General features: G+C 37.2%; 1 protein-coding gene across 2 annotated transcripts in view; it reads left to right on the forward strand.

The window, feature by feature from the left end:
* Positions 1–468: 468 nt before the first annotated feature.
* TRIM24 (tripartite motif containing 24) overlaps positions 469–21703 on the forward strand; it is an 81882-nt gene continuing 60647 nt past the window's right edge. For both annotated transcript variants that reach the window (XM_032483438.1, XM_032483439.1), the window contains exon 1: positions 469–1136. In XM_032483438.1, the coding sequence (XP_032339329.1) occupies positions 773–1136 (364 nt within the window). In that variant the 5' untranslated portion in view covers positions 469–772. The remainder of the gene's footprint in view (positions 1137–21703) is intronic.

Consider the following 21703-nt stretch of genomic DNA (forward strand, 5'->3'; position numbering starts at 1 on the left):
TATTTATTTGGCCGATCTCTGACTCTCCCACCATATTTACTCCTTGTCCAGGACCTCCGTCTCCAGCAGTAAAACGAGAGTTTTTGAAGCAGTTACTTAATTAACAGCGCTTGGTAGACAGTGAAAGCTCCGCCCCATAGGAGGAGCTAACACAGGCGGACCGAATTAGATGGTCGGTCGTTAACAAATGAACACTTAATCTTTAAAGAGGAGCTAAATACACACAAAGGCCCAATCAGAGGCCGCGGTTCCAGGAGCTCGGGGGGCGGAGCTGGGCAAGCGCCCTCCCACCTCCCAGCCTCCCGCCGGGGCCGTCGGAGCCTCGCGGGCTTCGGCAGGCCCCGCCCCCCGACCAGGCGAGACGGCTATTGGGCGGCGCGCTCCCTGCCGTTGCCTCGGTTGCTGGGAGAGGGAGGGTGGGGGCGGGGCCTGAGATAGGCCTGGGGGCCCCAGAGAAAGGCGGGGAGGCGAGGGCGGGCTGGGCGGATTCGACAAGCGCCTCGGCGGTTGGCGAAGCAGACGGGGCAGCCTTCCCCGGTGCGAGGAGTAGTCCCCGCTGACAGATCCCCTCTTCCGGCCGCGCCACCCGGGAGGCGGATCCCCGGGGCCTGAGGAGGCTTCCTCAGCCGGGGCCTCCCTCCCTCTCCTGCGGGTCGCCCAAGCGGCCTGGGAGGAGGAGGAGGAGGTCGTCGGGGGCGGCTGCTTGCAGAGACCGCGCTCCTCCTTTCCCGGCGGCGGCGGCGGCGGCGGCGGCGGCGGCGGGGGCAGGACAATGGAGGTGGCTGTGGAGAAGGCGGCGACGGCGGCCGCGGCGGCTTCGGCGGCGGCCGCCGGAGGGCCCTCGGCGGCGCCGAGCGGGGAGAACGAGGCCGAGAGTCGGCAGGGCCCCGACTCGGAGCGCGGAGGCGAAGCGGCCCGGCTCAACCTGTTGGACACTTGCGCCGTGTGCCACCAGAACATCCAGAGCCGGGCGCCCAAGCTGCTGCCCTGCCTGCACTCCTTCTGCCAGCGCTGCCTGCCCGCGCCCCAGCGCTACCTCATGCTGCCCGCGCCCATGCTGGGCTCAGCCGAGACCCCGCCGCCAGTCCCCGCCCCCGGCTCGCCGGTCAGCGGCTCCTCGCCGTTCGCTACCCAAGGTGAGAGCCGGCCGCGGGTCGGAAGGAGGGATCCCGGGAGGGGCTGGGGAGGCCGGCGCCCCGGTGCGGTGCTGCGACCCGCTGTCATGTCGCCGCCGCCTGGGGTGCGCGGCGGGGGAGGGGCGAGGAGGGTCTGTGCTGGCAGCGGTGACATGGAGGGCCCGCGCGCTCTGCAGCGTGCCGCGCGCCCCGCAAGCAACTTCCACGGGCGCTGTGGACTTGGCAGAGCTACTGCTGCTGCTCCTACTCCCCAGTATTCTCCCCCAGGGTTGAGTGGCCCATGCGACCCGCACTTTTGAAAACCTCTGTCGGAGTCGGCTGTGGTCTGTATCTCGGGTCCTTTGCAGATTGCATGTAGTTAACTGCTACCCTCTGCCTCCCAAAGCTTTGTCCGGGTCCATATGATCCTAATCATCTTGTGCATACCCACGTTATTTGAGCTGGAGGGGGGAAGGGAGGGATGAAGATGAAGTGTTGGTGACTTTCTTTGATGACTGATTGCAGATCGGATGCCGTCTTGCATGTTTCGGTCTTGCTTGTTTTGGGTTATTTACCTTAATGAGCCCCCAGTTCTCGCCTCTCTACTGGGGACAAAGGAACTAAGAGACGGTGTTTTGTTGTCCTTCTCTTTCGAATATTTTATTTTGAGACGATAAATGGTAAAGAGAAGTAGAACAAAGTGATTTTGGGTGCAGCATTTTCTTTTATTTTGTAGTAGACAGCAGTTGTAAATGTTGAAGTTACCGTTCTCTTTGTGGTGTTTGTTACTGTATAACGACACTTTTGACAGGTAGTTTCCGTTGCTAACGTTAACAGGTTTGAAACACTTAAAGTTACTTAAAGTAAGCACGGTAAATTGTTTCTAATAGAATAATCGAGGTTTTTAAATGTTAGTATTGCAAATATTTGAGCACCTCCTTTTAAAACATACAAAGTAACTGGAAATAATTCGTTTTCAATACATATTTCTCTTTTTAAAGGGACTAGTTGATTCTATTCAAGATAAAATTCTAATTAAATAATTGAGCTAGGTCAAAGAACGTATGAAATTGATGCTTTAAATAGACTGTAGTGTTAGACTCCTGATTTGATTATACCTTAGGAACAGTATCTAGTTGAGGAAGACAGTTTTTCCAGGGTCTCTCTGTTTCTGCAGGTCTTGCTAGGAGAGATACTGACTACCCTTTGTTTCTTTTTAAAAGGATGCTCCTATAAGGAACAGCTTTGAAAGATAGTGTGGTCCACCAGAGCAAAGAGCAGGCATGCGTATGTTCCAGTATAACAGAGATAAATGCCTCCTTCTGGAATAAAAGGCAGGCATGCTTATTGCCCATCATAAAAGCTTAGGGTTCCCAAAGCTTATGTTTCCCCTCCTGTAATACAACCCATTGCCTATGCAAGTGTCAACTGGCTCTCTTCACCTTGCCAGGTTGGGGACTGCCGCCCTGGGCACCAGTGCAAAAATGTTGATGCTTTGGCTTATGTTATTACTGGAAGTTATAAACTGCCCTTTGTCTCTAACCCATGAGTCTTGTGTCTTCTACCAGCATCCATGGTAAGCTACTTTGTTAGCTTGCAAATAGGGTAATATCTCAGATCCCTCACACTAGTTTGCTCTGAGATGGCCCACCTGTTGGAAAGTAGTACAGGTGAAACTTAAACTTTAATTCTTGATTTTTAGACATGTTTAAAGGTTTCTTTTATTTATATTTTAAATGTCTAAAACAGGCTAGTAGCCAATTAGGATCTGAATTTTGCATAACTCTAGAATTAAGATTTATTGTGTTCCAGGCCATGACATTTGTTATCTGAATGAATGAGAACATGGGTAACAAAGGCTCTGACCCTCAGTTCGGAGGCAAGTTTGCAACTCTAGAGTTCTCAAAATGTTCCAGTCTCCAAATATTTTTTATCTTTGTGTTTGTATTGTAAGCAGGAGTTCAGGAAAGCACTTAAATTGGAAGATAATTTTTGTTTTTATACTAAGAAAGAAGTCTTTAAGAAATGACACTTACATACACCTCTTTAAAAAATGTTAGGGTTATCTTCAATAAATTGAAAATACTAGTCTGAGCCTTAATGACCTGGATATTTTCTCCCTTCTTCTCTCCTTGCAAACTAATTTTAATACTCCCTGTAGCAAAATTTTAGACAGTACCTTTCAGAACTACAGGTGACCCCTGAACAACACAATTTGAACCACAAGGGTACACTTATACACAGATTTTTTTCAGTAGTAAATACCACGTAGTACAGGTTTTGTAATTGATTGAATCTAAAGATGCAGAACTGGCGACAGGGCCAACTGTAAGTTATATTCGAATTTCTGACTGTGGAAGGGTCGGCACCCCAACTTGTTCAAGAGTCAACTGTAAATAAATGGGATTCATTTGATTACATCTGTTCTTTATGCGCCTAATGAACTTGTGGATACAGGTGTCATAGATCAAACTGCAGTACCTACAGGAGCTAAGCAAGTAATTGAGATGGAGCACCACGAGCATAGGGTAGAATAATAGGGGATGGTAGGGAGTGAAAGGAAGGGGGAGTGAACTCAGCTCCAGCAGATGGCAGGGCCTCGCGTAGGGCCAGGGTTGGAGCTTTTACTTATTTTTAACGAGGAGTTTGAAGTCTGAATTTTGTGTAAAATTTCTCTAATATTAGATACTGACAAGTAATTAAAAATACACACACATATACACATATAGACCCATTCTGTAGGCCAAACAAAACAAGTTGTGTTGAGGCTACATGTGTTGCAGTTAGACTCTTTTAGATTTAGATACGGGTTTTCAAATTTTAGTTTTAGCTCTAGTAGAATCACCTGGTATACTTGTTAAAACTCTAGATTTCTAGGCCTGTTTCCACAGAAAGTCCAGTTTGTCATAGTTTTTTAGAGTTCTAGAGTGTAGTCTTAAACCCTAGTGTTTTTTTCAGCTCAAGCAGTATTATGTTCCAAAGTATGGTTGATTAAAGAGAATTCTTTAGACCATTAAGACCAAAATTCAAAGTGTAGTGTCCTCAAAACCATCAGACCTAGCTTGCCTTTCTATTAAATGCTTTTTTGCTGCTCCCTTTGTTATCCTAAATGAACTTTGTAGAAAATAAGTCCTTTCTAACACATATTTTTTTTACAAAAATCAGCACAGTGATTTAACTCTTAAAAAAGAAACAAAACTAACTTATAGCAAAAATTTAATTTATAAATGCTTAGACACAATTACACTAGCCACCAAGCCTCCACTGAGAACATAGGTTTAAACTGTCCTTTTGTAAGGCTACCAGTTGGAAGGAAGGAGGGTAAGTGACCACAGGCTAAAGTCGGTTGACTGCCTTATTTAGTTGGATTGTCATTTTGTTAGTATGCAGTTATATCCTGGAAAGAGGGAAGAGCTCAGAAAACATTTTCTTTAGGTACATTTTGGTACATGAAGTCACGAGACAAGCTGATCTTGGAGAAATGTTACCACATTGTGCAATATTTTGTGGCTTGGATGTACTGTTCAGCCAAAGGGTAGCAAACTGTAAGAGCTATTTTTAAAAACATATTTTTAATGCATATATTTTTACATTTATTTATTTTTATTAAAAAATTTTTTTTGGTGGGGAGGTTATTAGGTTTTTCTGTTTATTCATCTTTAATGGAGGTACTGGGGATTGAACCCAAGACCTTGTACATACTAGGTATGCACTCTACCACTGGGCTATACCCTCCCCTTTTAAGATCTATTTTTAAAGAATACTGAGACCATACTTTTGAAAGGGATCAAATTAGTTGTCAAAGTGGAGTAAAATATAAGAATCTGTCAGTTTTCTGTGTTATCTGGCAGTCTATTATATGTAACTATGTGAATTCTGGAAGCTGATTTCTTCTGGTTCTTGGCAAAAATTGTAAGTCATCTTATCAGGACGAGATGTAATGACAAAGGATTAATAGTATTTAAGATTGATCCATATTGTCTACAGTTTTATACATATGTTCTGTATACAATATTCACTTGTTGGTGGAAATGACCATTGATTTCAGTTTGGGGCTATGATGAATAAAACTATTATAAATATTGTAGATTATGTGATTATGTTTTCATTTCCTTGGGTAAATACTTAGAGTTGTAATACCTTGTTTGTATCCTAAATGCATGTTTACCCTGGTTGTACCATTTTGCATTCTCTCGAGCAGTATGTGAGAGTTCCAGTTGGTTCACGTCCTCAACAATTTGGGTGGCGGTAGTCTTTAATTTTAGTCATTCTAATATGCTTAAAGGAATATCTCATGATTTTAATTTTAATTTCCTTTCTGAATAATAATGAACATCTTTTCCTGTACTATTGGCTGTTCTCATATATTTTTTGGTAAAATTTCAGTTTGAGGCTTTTGTAGATTTTTTAAATTAGGTGGTTTGGTCTATTATTGAAAAGTAAAAATTCTTTATATATATCCTGTCTCCTGGTCCTTGGTTACATATATACATCCAACTCTTTGCTTGCATGTTCATTTTCTTACTGATGGTGTCTTTTGAAGAGCTGAAGATTTAAATTTTGATTGTCTAGTTTATAATTTCTTTTTCTTTTATGGTTAGTGATTTTTGTGTTCCTACCCTAAGTTTACTAAGATTTTTCTCCTGTCTTTTCTTTTAGTACTTTTATAGTTTTAGCTTTTATATTTAGATCTGTAATCTATTTAGAGTAATGTTTGTGAGAGGTAAGGGTTGAAGTTCATGTTTTCACCATATGTTAAATCACCATTTATTGAAAAGAGTACTTTACAAAAATGCAAAAGCAATATGATGGGCAAAAAGTGAGTTGGACATATATCTGTGGTTCCATTTTTATACTCTCTATTCTGTTATCTCTCTGTTCAGTACTAATAATATTTTTTCATTACTATAGCTTTTAAGCACATTTTGAAATTGGACAATTTGTTCTTTTTTTAAAACTGTTTTGGCTCTTCAAGTCATTACATTTCTTTATAAGTTATAGAAGCCACCTGTCAATTTCTCCACAAAAGTCTGCTGTGATTTTGATTGGAATTGCATTGAATCTAGATACCAATTTAGGGAGAATGATCTTAACAATATTGACTGTTCCTATCCATGAACATGTTTTATTTCCCACTTACTTAGATCTTTAATTTCTCTCTACTCTTATTATATGGTCTTGCACAATTTTTGTTAGTTTATTTTAAAAGAGTTTATGAAATTGTTCTTTAACAATATTGAAAGTGTTTTAAATTTTTTCATTTCCAATTATTTGTTCCTAGTATACTGAAATGTAATTGGCTTTTGTATATTGATTGTATCCCATTATCTTGCTAAATTCAGTTATTAAATTTAGTAGTTTTTTGTAGATTTTTTTAAGATTTTCTACATAGACTATCATATTGCATACAGGTAGTTTTACTTCTTTCTTTTCATTCTTTGTGATTTAGGTCATTTTTTTCCCTTATTGCACTACCTAGAATCTCCAGTACCATATTGAATAGAAGTTTAATTTCAATATTAAATGAGATTCAGTGTCCTTTTTCTTATTCCTCATCTCAGGAGTAAAACATTCAGTTGTTCATTATGAATATGTTAGCTGTATTTTTTATAAATGACCATTGTCAAAATTAAGAGGTTCTTTTCTATTCCAAGTATACTGAGGGTTTTTTTTAAAGCATGAATGAATGATGAATTTGGTCAAATGCATTTTCTGTATCTATTAAAATGATCATGTGGTTTTCCTCTTTTTTTTTCTGTTAGTGTGGTTAATTACACTGATTTTTCAGGTATTAAACCGGTCTTACATTCTTGGGATATACCCCACTTGGTCATGGTGTATTAGCCTTTCTGTGTACTTCTGGATTTGAATTGCTAATATTTTAAGAATTTTTTTCTTTTATGTTGGAACATGAGGAACGTTGGTAATATGGTTTTCTTGTGTTTTTTATCTGATTTTGGTATTGAGGTCATACTGGCCTCAAAATGTGTGAGGTGTTTCCTCTATCTTTATTTTCTGAAAGAGTTTTTGTAAAATTAGTATTAATTCTTAAATATTTGACAGAATTCACCAGTGAATCCATCTGGGCTTGCAGTTTTCTTTATGGGAAGGTTTTTGACTAGGAATTTAGTGTCTTTAATAGATACAGGGCTATTCAGATTTTTTATTTTTTCTCAAATCTATTTTGGTAAATTATTTGAAGAAAATTTTATGATTTAGCTAATTGGAATATTTATTGGCATAAATTTGTTCTCAACATTCCCTTATCCTTTTAATGTTTTCAGGAGCTGAATGATGTCCCCTCTTTTTCTATTATGTAATTCATGTTTACTCTTTTTCTTGGTTACTAAGGGTTTATCAAGTAACTTTTGGCTTTGTTAATTTTACTAATTTTTCTCTGCTTTAAAGGTATCTTTCTTTTCTCTAAGCATCTTTAGCTACCTCAAACAAATTTTGTGTTGTTTTTATTAACATTCCATTAAGTTTTTAAAAAATTTCTCTTGTGATTTCTATAATCAGTGGGTTCCTTGGACCTATGTTAATTTATAGGTATGTGGAGGGTTTTCTAGAGAACTTATTCCATTCCAATAAAAAAAAAGATCTGTAAGATTTAAATCTTTTGAAGTTTACTGAGACATTTTATGTCCTAGCATATTGTCTGTCTTGGTGACTGTTCCATGTGCACTTAAATAATTTAAATTCTATGGTTGTTGGGAGTAGTGTTCTGTAAATGTCAATTAGCTCAAGTTGGTTGATAATGTTGTAAAAAAAATTATATTTTTATTAGTTTTTTTTGTTAGGTTTGTTTGCTTTTGTTTTTGTTTTTGTCTACTTGTTCTATCGGTTATGGAAAGGGGAATGTTAAAATCTTCAGTCATAATTGCTGATTTATCTCTTTATTCTTCTAATCCAGTTAGTTTCTTCTACAGGTATTGAAGCTTTGGCTTACTAATGAATTGCCTGCGGTTTTTAACACTATGAAATGTTCTTCTTTATCATTTGTACTACTATTTCATGAAGTCTACATTGTCTTATATTAGTATAGCTACCAGTTTTCTTTGTATTTAAATGGTATATTTTCCCATCCTTTTACATTCAGCCTTCATATTTAAAGTGTATTTCTTATAGATAGTGTATGGTTGTGTCTTGCTTTTTTATCCAAGTTGTAAACTTTTGCTTTTAATTGTTTAATTCACTTGCATTTAATTATTAGCATGGTCCAGTTTAGGGCTACCATCTTTTTATTTGTTTTCTTTTTGTTCCTGCTGGGACTCTGGTAACTTTGCTCCTGTCTCAGTCCCTTAGCAGCTGCTCTCTGGTGAGCTTCCTGAAGTCTCACTCTGCACTTACATGGTAGCCTTCAGCCAAGAATTTGGAGAAACCCTCCATAGACTACTGGTGCCCTTCCTCTGTGCAGCTCCCTTCTCTCCAGTGCTTATCTGTTTCACAGCCCGAAATTCTCCTCTGACTTCTAAGCTGTGTTCTGCTTAGACTCTAGTTCCCTGAACCATGGTCAGGAAATACTTCCCAGGCAGAGAATCAAGACATTTTAGGGACTCACTTCCTGAGATTTCCCTTTTTCAGGGATCACTGGCTTGCATTTCTATTGTTGAGTGCATAAAAACAGTTAACCTCATATAGTCTTTCCAGTTACATATAGTTGTGCATGTCAGGCAAGCTTGTCTTGGTACTAGTTACTCTGTTGTGGTTGAATATTGATATCAGAATGTTACCGAGTCCAAACTCGTTCTGCTCACTGCACAAAAGGCCAATAAATCAGGAGACGAGGTGTTGGGGCAAGGAATAGCAACTTTATTCGGAAAGCTGGCAGACTGAGAGGATGGCAGACTAATGTCTTGGAGAACCGTCCTCCCCAAGTCAGAATACAGTCTCCTTTTATACAAAAAAAACATGGGAGGGGATGTGGTTGGTTGTTGCAAACTTGGTGTAGGAACTCTTTGTTCTTGCAGCTGTCCACGTGGGCCAGCTCATGGTGCTCCTGCAAAACCTCCAACAAAACAAATGTTATTCTCAATTTCCCAACTTGTTATCTTTACATGAGTGCAGAGCTAGCAAGACTAAGCCAAGAAAACAGGGCACAGGATTAAAGCCAAAGGAACAGATCTAATATGGAGTCAGATTTGTTCTTTTCTATTACAAGAAGACAATTTTAAAATCACATAGCACCTTTTTCATATACTCACATGTGAGTAATTAGAACTCTAGATTCTGCCCCTTTAATTTTTCTTAGAGACTGCACCAATTTAAACTGTCACCTAGATACACGTCTCATCTCTTCCTGTAACCTTGACCACTTTCTCAAACTTTACTCCTGCATTTTCAAGTACACAGCTAGACCAGTAGTCTCTAAAGTCGGATGTGTGCCACATGAGGTAAAACATAACCTACTGAGGTGAGAGAAAACATTAGAACTTCTAAGCTTGTAAGTACTTGATGCATAGATGATTATGGTCACATGACTAAGCATGTCAAATGGCTATGTTTCACATGTGATATACAAAGTATCCTGAGGGAGGAGTCAGGGCTGCTGCAAGTCCAAAAAGTACCTTTGTATGAGTTAGAAATGAAGGTCCTCTTGGCATATGTAGCACCACAGGATACAAGCCTTAGCAAGCGAAATGCATGTAATCCTCACTCGCCTTCTTAAATTGATCAGTCCCTTGTGCTGTACAGTCTGTCAGACTATAACACAGCTACCCTGGAGGTGTTGGGATTTCTATACTGCAGACCCTATTTTTTTTTTCTCCCACAAATTGTAACACAGTTTACATGTGCTTGGATTTTCACATCTGTTTCTAACTAAAATGATGTCAAAAGATTGAAGATCATAGTAGGCCATTACCAGCATTGTAGCATAAAACCCTCTGATCTTCATTCATAGGGAAGTCCCATATGGATGCCACTTACAAAAGGCCCTCGGGTTCAGCAGCCTTGGGAAACCCCTAAATTACAGGCTGTAGGGCACATGTGCAATAGCCATAAAAAGTGGTCCTGCCACACACCTACAGTCAAATGATTTTTGACAAAGAGGCAAGAATGTATCATGGAGAAAGGACAGTCTCTTCAATAAATGGTGCTGGAAAAACAGGACATGTAGAAGAATAAAATTAGAACATTCTCTAACACTGTATACAGAAGTAAACTCAAAATGCATTAAAGACCTAAATGTATGACAGGATACTGTAAAACTCCTAGAGGAAAACATAAGCAGAACACTCTTTGACATAAGTCACAGTAATATTTTTGGGGATCCATCTCCTAGAATAATGGAAGTAAAAGCAAAAATAAACAAATGGGACCTAATTAAACTTGAAAGCTTTTGCACAGCAAATGAAACTATAAACAAAATGAAAAGACAACCTACAGAATGGGAGAAAATATTTGCCAGTGATGTGACTGACCAGAGATTAACTTCCATATGAACAGCTCAACATTAAAAAAAAAAAAATCAAAAAATGAGCAGAAGACCTAAATAGAGATTTCTCCAAAGAAGACATCTAGGCGGCCAACAGGCACATGAGAAGATGCTCAACATCTCTAAGTATTAGAGAAACGCAAATCAAAAACACAATTACCTAACACTGGCCATCATCAAAAAGTCTACAAATAATGCATGATGGAGAGAGTGTGGAGAAAAGGGAACCCTCCTACACTGTTGGTGGGAATGTAAATTAGTGCAGCCACTTTGGAGAATAGTATGGAGATTCCTTAAAAAACTAAAAATAGACTTACCATCTGATCCAGCAGTCCCACTCCTGAGCATATATCTGGAAAAGACAGAAACACTAATTTGAAAAGATACGTGCACTCCATGTTCATAGCAGCACTATTTACAATAGCCAAACTATGGAAGCAACTTAAGTGTCCATCATCAGATGGATGGATATGGAAGATGTAGTCTATATATACAATGGAATACTACTTAACCATAAAAAGAATGAAATAATGCCGTTTGCAGCAACATGGATGGACCTAGAGATTATCATGCTAAGTGAAGTAAGTCAGACAGAAAAAGACAAATATGGTATCACTTATATGTGGAATCTTAAAAATGATATGAATGAACTTATTTACAAAACAGAAACAGACTCACAGACATAGAAAACTAACTTACGGTTACCAAAGGGGAAAGTGGGGGCAGGGATAGATTTATTTTAGGATTAGCAGATATACACTGCTATAACCACAAGGACCTACTGTATAGTGCAGGGAACTATATTCAATATCTTGTAATAATTTGTAATGGAAAAGAATCTGGGAAAGAACAGATGTAGATATATATATATGTAGACATCTATCTATCTATATCTATCTATCTATCTATCTATCTATCTATCTATCTATCTATCTATCTATCTATCTATATTTAATTGAATCACTTTGCTGTACACCCAGAACTAACACAACGTTGTAACGTTGTGTATAAATTGGTTCTTTAAAAAAAAGTGATCCCCAATTAACAGTGTAGAGATAGTCCATTTGAGTCTGTAATCAATGTTGGGTGCTGATGGCTTGATTCTTCTCCAGTTTAGGAAAATACAGAAAGTGGAGCCCAGAGAAGTCAGGGCTGCTTATATTTATGACTTCGTCAGTGTTATGTAGATACTTGTCACTCCTGGCACCTGAATATGCAGTCAGTAGTGGATTAGTTGGCAAGAGATCCTATAGAAAGCTGGGACCATTGCTATCTGATTTTGTGTTTAATTTTATCAGGTGTATGGAATTGATGGAGTTGTGGTTTTTCCATCAGGCTTAAATTACTTGAATCTTTGAAGTCTCATTTTCAGCTGTGGTAAAGATAATACTAATTTTGCAAGCATAGCAGCATTAGAATGGCAGATCTGATACTTTATAGATTCTTCATTAGTCTTATTGTGATGTTAACAGCAGTGGTTAACTAGGTCTAATAAGAAGTAGGCCTAAAAATTTCAAAATTAATAAGAAGAGTCTTTGAAATTGATGAACATTCTCTATGTTAATGATGAACTGTCCCTGAAGTGTGTATTACATCTTGGACCATTAGCCAATAATAGTATGAAGCTTTCATGATTAGCAATACATTTAAAAATATTTATTTCATCTTAATTTCATTCTTTTAAAATGTCTTATTTATGTGATTTATTATGTACAAGATACATTAGTACTTCACTATATATACGTAACAAATATGTAGAATGCATGTTAAAATATTTGTGTTTAAAACAATATAGGAACATATAGTTACTGGCTGAATTGCCTCAGTGTTTTTGCATGGACATGCAGTCTAAACATTTTTCAAATCCTCTTCTTTGAAGTTGCAAAACAACCCTATTCCTCAAAGAACTTTGTTCTGGTTTCTTTTAATAAAGACAGTTCATAAGTACTCATATCATGGTACAATAAATTGAAAAGAAAAATTCTTAAATAGTAATTAGGAGTCATAACTACCAGAAGATCTTTATTTTTCTTTGATTATGGATGAATAGTCTCCCTGGTATCTCCTGACTATTCGAATTCAGCATTAAGCATAACCAGAAGGAGAGCCTAGCCTATGGCATGTGAGATTCTTCGAGTCTCTGTACTGGTGCGTGTTGATTTTTGTTTCTTACTATCCTCATCACTCTTCTAGACTTGACTTGTTTGTCATGTGCCTTAGTTTGCTTTTACTAATTTTCTGAGCTCTGCTTTTCTACCCATCTTTTAAGTTCTCCTCCCACTTCTCTAACTCTTCCTTTTTGGTCTCCTTGTTGTCTTCCCTCTGTTCCCTTTCCTTCTACTCTTGGAAAGTAAAGTGTGGAGATCACCTAGGACAAGGCTTTAGGAATTTTGCATGTAATGGCTACTAGATAAAGGTGAACCTGCAAAGCAGACTGAGAAGAAGAGGTGGGAGGAAAACCAGGAATGTGTACTGTCATGGAAGCCAAGGAAAGAAAGTATTAACAAAGGCAGTAGTGTTTCCTGGAGTCAGGTTCCTGCAAGGTCAAGTAAGAGAAGCCAAAAACATTTTAGGGTTAGATACATGGTGGTTGTGCTAAAGCATATTTCGGTGGAGAGGTAGAAGGGAAACCATATTGGGGTGGGTGGGAGGTAAAGAAATGTAGGTGAAAAGTTTACCAGCTCTGTAGAGAAGTTTACTTCTGAAGTGGGGAGGAAAGGATTAAGACAGTACTTGAGGAGAAAAAATAGGAGTTGAGCAGTATTTCTTTTTTTTTTTTTTTTTTTTTGTAAATAGAAAAGGCTTATGCATGTTTGTTTTTGCAGTTTTTAAAGGTTACACTCCACTTGCAGTTATTCTAAAATATTAGCTATATTCCCTGTGTTGTACAGTCCATCCCTGTAGCCTGTCTTATACCCAGTAGTTTGTACCGCCTCCTCCCCATCCCGGTAGTACCCGCCCCCACACACTGGTGACCGCTGATTGTCCTCTATGTCTATGAGTCTGCTTCTTTTTTGTTTTACTCGCTGTTTGTTATATTTTTTTAGATTCCAAATGTAAGTGATATCATATAATTATCTTTCTCTGTTTCATTACTTACTTAGCATAATGCCTTCCAAGTCCATCCATGTTGCTGCAAATAGCAAAATTTCCTTTTTTATGGGAGCAGTATTCCATTGTATACACATACAACACCTTCTTTATCCATTTATCTGTTGATGGACAGTTAGGTTGCTTCCATATCTTGGCAAATATCTTGGTAAATAATGCTGCTATGAACATTGGGGTGCACGTATCTTTTTGAATTAGTGTTTCTGGTTTTTTCAGATACATGCCCGGGAGTGAAATTGCTGGGTCATGTGGTAATTCTATTTGAGATCCATTCAAGTGAGCTATTAAATATATGAAAGAATAGATTTGTGAGTGTGTGGGCTTCTGAGAAGGCAGGGTAGGAATTGATCCAAGGCATGGGTGGAGAGATTAGTGGCTTTGGGTGGATGGAGAGACATTTTGTTCATTGTGAACACAAGAGAAGGCAAGAATAGGTGCAAGTATAGAAGGTTTCTCTGAGTGCCCTCAAAGTGATTGGCGTTTCCCAGTAAAATGTAATATGATTACAGATCATGTTTGCTGCTAGAGATCGTATAAATTTATAGTGATACCTATATGCCTTCTTATGAGGCACTGAAGAGGTGAGTGTTTCAGGGCAGTGCTGTTCAAACATGGGTTAACATGGGCCTGAAATGAGGCAAAGAGTTTGCCACAGGAAGGTCTAGGGGAGCTAGGACAGCCTGGTACCTGAGGTTCTTGGAAACATTCAGTGAAGGAACAGAGCCGCACACTAAGAAGAAACTGCTACAAATAAACACATGTTGACCAGGGTTGGAAATTAGGGGGAAAGAAGAGGAAAACTCAGATACATGTGGGAGGGGGCACAGAGGAGGCAGATCTTAGAAAATATTAGGAAAGTGGTTACACTGAGGTACCATAGGTTTGAATACTTTGTGGTAACAAAGTAAGAAGAAACCTTAGAGCTCTGAATTTAGGAAAGTCAGCCTGTTTATAACTCCTACATAACTTCTCTTATAAATACAGGAAAACCCCTTCTACTGTAATATGAATTATGAAACCTACTGTGGTTTTACAGCATTCAAAGATGTATAAGAGAAACGAGGACAACAGCCCTGTAAATAATACAGCTAAAGAAACGGAGATAGTAGTATACCTTGGTCTTAGAGTAGAGATACAGTGAAATCCAATTCTACAAAATGAGCTGGGAAAATAAAACAGTATGTTATGTAAGAACAACATAAACCAGAATTAGAAAAGTTTAGAAGTGAGATGGCTGTGCTATAGAAAGTCATGAAAAGAAAAACTGACAGAGTTAAGGAATAAAATTAGAAATGTTTCAGGAACTAAAATGAACCAGAAAGTTCTTGAATGAATACACACTCTAGAAACTACCATAAAAGATGTAAAGGATGGAGAAAGACAAATGAAAACAAATCAAACAAGTAGAGAAAGAGATAAAAGAAATTCATAAAGTGACAAGAAGATCATATATACACATACCCATAAATATATGGACATTTATAATAGTACCCGAAGAGTACTAAAACAAAGGAACAGAAAAAAATTACAGTCCGAGAAAATATTGTTAAAAGGATAATAAACATCTATATTAAAATGGCTCACCTGTGCTTAGGAAAACTGAAACAGAACCACTGAAACATGTTTTAGAGCTTTAAAGAAAAAGGAAACACTTTGACACCTATACAGAAATACTACATCACTTATAATGGATAGAATAATTGTTAGATATCAGATTATCATTAAACTCCAACATGAACATCTAAGTCCAGAAGACGGTGGAGTAAATATTTTAAGATTTTCACAGAAAATTCAAGTTGAGACTATATCCAGCCAACTGATTTTCAAGCATAAAGACTACATGTAAGAACCCAGTGAGTATTGTTCTTGTGAGCCCTTCCTAAGGTTACCAGATTTTGCTATATTTCCTTTATTTCTCATGTTCATATACTTAGTTGTTTTTTCTGATCCATATGAGAGTAAGTTGTAGGCATCATGACCCTTCAGCCCTAAATACATCAATGTGCCTCTAAAGAATAGACATTCTCTTCTTTAAAAAAATTTTTAGTTTTATTGAGATTAGATTAAACATACAATAAGCTGCATGCATTTAAAATGTCCAAGTTGATGAGTTTTGATGTATGCAAAGATAATATCATATATAACCATGGTATAATTACCAAATTCAGGAAACTAGACATTGATATAATGCTATTTTCCAATACATTATCCATATTCAAATTTTGCTAGTTGTCCCAGTATTGCCTTTCACAGCAGTGTGTTTTATATGTTTGTTTTTGTTTTTGGGGTGGGAGGGATATTGTGGAGATCCGAGGCACAGATTGCCAGCACATTTCATAGAACATACTTGTAGACGAATTCCAGAGTGGATCTCCAGCAAATCCCACTGGTGCAACACCAAAGTGTGAGCCATGGCTGTGCCTTCTCCAACAAAATCTGGTATCAGCCCTGGGCACTCTGTCTTGACATGAGAGGTGGTGGCAACTATGTCATGTCATATCATATCACATATCTGCTATTATACCTATTTTCTGTAGAGTTCTATTTTTTACTGACTAGTCCCTGTTAACCCAGTTCCTTGATGTAGTTAACAATTATTTATGTTAGACTTCTTTTTTCAGACTCATTGTGTAGTTTCTCTCTCCTTATTGTATCCAGACTGATGCATCATCTGGGGTGCAATTGCTGCGTCTTTTTCAGTGCTTTACAGTAGGACTGTGATCTCCTTCTGTCCCATTATTGGTAGTGTTGGCTTTGATCACTTGTTTAAGGTGGTAACTGCCAAATTTCTCCACTGTAAAAATGTCTTTTTCCCCCTTTGTAATTAATAAGCAACTTCCTGGGAGATACTGTGGGATCTGTGGAATATTCTGTTCCCGAAAACCTTAGATGGGCACTTACTGCTGATTCACGCCTTCATCAGTTATTACTGTGATGTTGCAAAATGATGATTTTTATATCATTCCATGATTATTGGTGATAATTTACTGTTTTGGTGACATTTTCCTTTTCCATTTATCTATCATTATCAGCTGACAAAATTTTTAAATTTAGTATAACATAATCCATTTCTTTCATTATTTATTTTGATAATCAAAGTGTTCCAGTTTGGTGAGTAGAAACCCCTTCAAGTTGACATCTTGTCCTTTGATATTCCCCCATTGATTTTTTTATAAGTGTGAACATTGATCATACCTATCTATCTATCTATCTATTGAAGTATAGTCAGTTTACAATGTGTATTAATTCCTGGTGTACAGCATAGTGATTCATTTATATTAAGGGGTGTGTGTGTGTGTGTGTGTATGTATTCCTTTTCATGTTCTGTTTCATTATAGGCCATTAGAAGGTATTGAATATAATTCCCTGTGCTATACAGTTGTTTATCTACCCCTCCACTGATTTTTGAGCACTTCTTACTTTCTGGCAAAACAAAAAGTTTCTAGGTTCACCTTGTACTGTTTTTTTTTTTTTTTCTTAAAATTTTTTTAAACTTTTTTTTGGGGGGAAGCATATAGCATTGGTTATTTCTTTAAGGATCCCCAATTCCTTATTTTGATGAAGTCCAATTTATCATTTATTAATTTTTCTTTTGTGCTGTGTCTAAGAAATCTTTACCTAACACAAATGTTTTCTTTTGAAGTTTCATAGTTTCAAGTTTTACATTTAGGTCAATGATCCACTTTCAATTAATTTTTATATGTGGTATAAAGTATGGATCCAAATTCATTTTACATATGGATATTTTAATTTTTCCACCACCACTATTGAAATGCTCCTTTTTCTGTACTGCATTGCCTTTGTCAAGTGTCAGTTGCCCATGTATGTCTGGATTTATTTCTGGCCTCTCTGTTCTGTTCCATTGATCTGCTTGTCTGTCTTTATACCAGTACCATGCTGTTGAGTCTGTATATTAATATCAAAAGATCTTATGCTGGGAAAACAACAGGGAGGATGTTCTGCAGGGAATTCTTATATCTAACTGTAGAATTGAATTTAATGACAGGCAGAAGGGTGACAAAGTAGTATGTACTTGTTATATGCTCTGACAATGTAGCTATAATACAATTATTCAAGAACTTAAGGAAGATAGTTTACATAAATCTTTCCTGAGGAAGCTATTAGAGAATAAATTTCAGGCAACCAAAGAATGATTTAATAGGCTCATTGATTGCCTTATAGAAATTCACCAGGGCATCAAATGATACTGCTTTAAATAGATGCTGGGGGATGTGATCCGGGGATGTTATGGGAAGAAAAGAGCTAATCTCTATATTGCTCATAGTAGGAATCCTTAGGACAAAAACCCAAACCTTTCTAGATACAAAAAGAAATATAGAATGGGAGAAAAAAGAGAACAAAGGACATAAACACAATGAAATAATTTATATATTCTCTCTGTGACAGAATTGAGACCATTTGGGGAATATCATTAAATGGACTTAACTGGCCTGTTCAGAGAAAGAAATATTTTCAGATTAACTAACAGAGCAAAATCCACCCCTGTGCTCTATGCAAAAGATATAACCATAAACTGAAAGCCTCAGAAACATTAAGCGTAAGAGGTTGGGTGAAGATTCCAGACAAATCAAATAAAAAGAAAGCAGAGGTCACTATTTGGGTGTTGCACAAGGTAATAAAACTCAGGCTAGAAATCATTAAAGAGGTAGGACACATTATAAGGCTGTAAGTCTTAATGAAGATGTATTATTGGATCCATAGATATTAATGACAACTTTGATTTTTAAAAAAAAAATTTCAAGAGTAAGAATTAGAGTATATTCATAAAAGAAGCCTTAAAATCTCAGTTGAAAATAGGTCAAGTGGACAAAAATTTTATAAGGTTATTGAAAACCTATATAAGTCAACCAAAATATGGATCTCATGGTTGTGTATTGCATATGAGAGAATACACTTTTGAAAAATGCATGTGTAACATTGATGAAAAATGATTTTTTGTTGACATATAAAGAAAACTCTAAGATTTACCCCAAAAATAGATACAGCATTTTTAGATTATAATCAGTTAAAAAATTTTTTCAAAAACACCCTTCCACCTGGAAACTAACAAACATACTGCCAAACACCTCTTGGCATAAAGTGAAAATTCAACTAAAATTGATAGATTTCTTGATGTGACACATCAGAATCAATATGTTGTAGCAGGGGTCAGTAAGCTTTTGTTTCTGTTTTTGTTTTTTAACAGAGAGGTGGATAGGAAATATTTTAAAGTTTGTGGACTGTGTGATCTCTCTTGCAGCTTTCAAACTCTTCTGTTTTAACGTGAAATCAGTCCATGGACAATATATAAATAGGTTGATATGGCCGTTCCAGTAAAACTTTATTTATAAAAACAGGTGGCAGACTGGATATGGGTCTTGAACTATAGTTTGCCAGCATCTGTATTATAGCCAAAGCAATTATCATAAGAAAATTCTTAACATCAGATGTTTACATCAGTGAGAATGAAAATAAGTGAATACTCAAAAAGGCAGAAAGACAACAAAAGAGAAGAATGCAGAAGGAAAGATTTAATACTGTTAGAGGTAAGAATGAGTTTTAGAAAACAACCAAAAAAAAGTAGAACTAACACATTAAACATGACAGTATGCTCATAATAGTAGAAATACAAAGTAAAACTATAGTGGAATATCATGTTTTCATTTAGTAGAATGTCAAAAAACCCCCAAAAGTTTGGCATTATACTTTCTGAGTGAAACTATGGAGAAAGTAAGACACTCAGCAGTGTTGCCAGTGGGAATGCAAAATGGTAAAACTCCTATGGAATGGAATTTGGCAACATCTAGCAAAATTGGAGATGCATTTCCTTATTGACCCAGCAGTCTTCACTTTTGGGAATAATAATATCCCCAAAATAGAACTGCAAAGGTATAAAATGAGGTGTATGTAGGGTTGTTGCAGTATTGCTTGCAATAATGAAAAATTGGAGTGACTAGCAATAGACAACTGGTGGAATATACTGTGGTATGTCACCTTGCAGATATGAAAGAGGAGTGAGGAAAATCTCCATAGCCTGCTATGGAGTGAATTCTGGGATGTATTGTTGAGTAAAAGGTGGTAAGGTACAGAAGAATGTGTAATGCAGACTTTGGAGATGTGGGGTGAAATTATGTGTAAGTGTATTTCTTAGTTCGGTCTGCTAAAATGGCCTAAAAGCAGTAATCTCAGTAACAATAAGAAATAACAGAAGGAGAAAGAGAAAATATATGCTCATATTTTTAAAAGAAACAAGAAAAAACTAAAAATGGCTACCAGCGGAGGCAAGAGGGGATAGAGAATGGATTAGGGATGAAAATCAGACCGTGTAAATGTAACTTGTACTGCAGTATTGATTTTCGAACAATATAAGTGTATTATATAATAAATAAAATCTAAAATATCAGCCCCTCTCCCCCCCCACAAAACACCCTGAAACAAATTATTATAATCAACTGGCTGGTTTAACTAATGTAGTAAAGGATTTTTCAACTGACTTTAAATTACAACATGAATTGTACATCTCTTGTATGCCACATCCTAAACACAAAAAGAAATTTTATGTTTCATTCGGTGGCTTATTTTTAGCTTTTATAGTTACTTTGAGACTATTTAGATTTCATGTGGCATAAAGCAAATAGATAATTTTGTTAATGTCATCAGGCAAAGGAATTTCCAGGATAATGAAGGAAAGTCCCGGGATGGCAGCTTGCAGCAGGCTTGAGGGACTGGCGCTGGAGGAAGGACTTCAGAGAATACATCTGAGAAAACAAAAGTAAACTAAAGACTACTTGATATTTTGAACATACTGAAAGAGATTTGTTGGAAAGTTTGGGGCTGATTCAATGATGAATACCTAAAAACTAAGCAAATTAAAATTTGATTTAATGGAAATCTAATAAAAATAAATGTTAAAATGATGTAGAGGGAAAGTTTTGGATGAGGGCTTATCCATCCTCTTCCATTGTACAGCGGGACAAGGGAGTCCTGTTTTTTATAATTGTTTTAAAATACCATAACTTAAAAAGTATTTGGGACATGTGTCAGTAAAATTACAGAAGAAAACTGAAAAGTGTTTTGATTAATAGGTATGGGCAAATTAAATTGTTTTAAAAGTAGGAAGTCAGTGGGGAGGTATAGTTCAAGTGGTAGAGTGCATGTTTAACATGCCCAGGGTGTTGGGCTCAATCCCCAGTACCCCCTCTAAAAATAAATAAATAAATAAGCCTAATTATCCCCCCCAAAAAACTTTAAAAAATAAATTGAAATACAAAAAAGGTAGAAAGTCTCATAAAATCATACCCATGGCAATATTTAGTTAGTAAAACTCAACTTACTTAAATAATATTTCATTTGATTGTGGAAAAGTTCATTGTTTATATGCTCTTTTCCTATGTATTCAAAGTATGGGTTTAAAAGTGTTAGGCTAAAAGTTAAAGCTGCTTCGTTGACTTTTTAAAACCACCCTCTCAGACAAATTCTGTCATGTTTCCTTTCTGTATCTGTCAGAAATCTGCTCCCCTCATTTTATCCCCTCAGTTCAGGCCTACTCTATTTCTTAGGGTCATTTCAGCTACTTCTTTCTGCTTTTTGTGTTCTTCCTGCTTTTTCAGTTTTATTGTGAAAAGGTTTTTCTCCCCCATCTCTAGAACTTAGGACCTTTAAACTTTTAAATTGTGAGGAAAACACACTGTACAGTTAACAGTTTAAGTGAACACTCATGTAACCACCATGTCAAGAAATCAACATTGCCAGTACCCTAGAAGTTCCTTATGTGTCCTTTTATCATCACCCCTTCCCATCCCATAGACAGGGATCCATTTTCTTGTTAATCACTTTCATCATTTGCTTTATGGTAAATATCATTTAGCTTTGCCTGTTTGGGGACTTTGTGTAAAAGGAACAATATTGGTTTATTTTATTTCATTTCTTGCTATTTTCATGTAAGATTGAAGGGGTCATACATGTTACTGCATGTAGCTATAGTTTCATTCATTTTTAATGCTGTTGAATAGTACATCGTACAAATATATCACAATTTTCT

Source organism: Camelus ferus, chromosome 7, assembly GCF_009834535.1.
Source record: "Camelus ferus isolate YT-003-E chromosome 7, BCGSAC_Cfer_1.0, whole genome shotgun sequence".
Taxonomy (NCBI): domain Eukaryota; kingdom Metazoa; phylum Chordata; class Mammalia; order Artiodactyla; family Camelidae; genus Camelus; species Camelus ferus.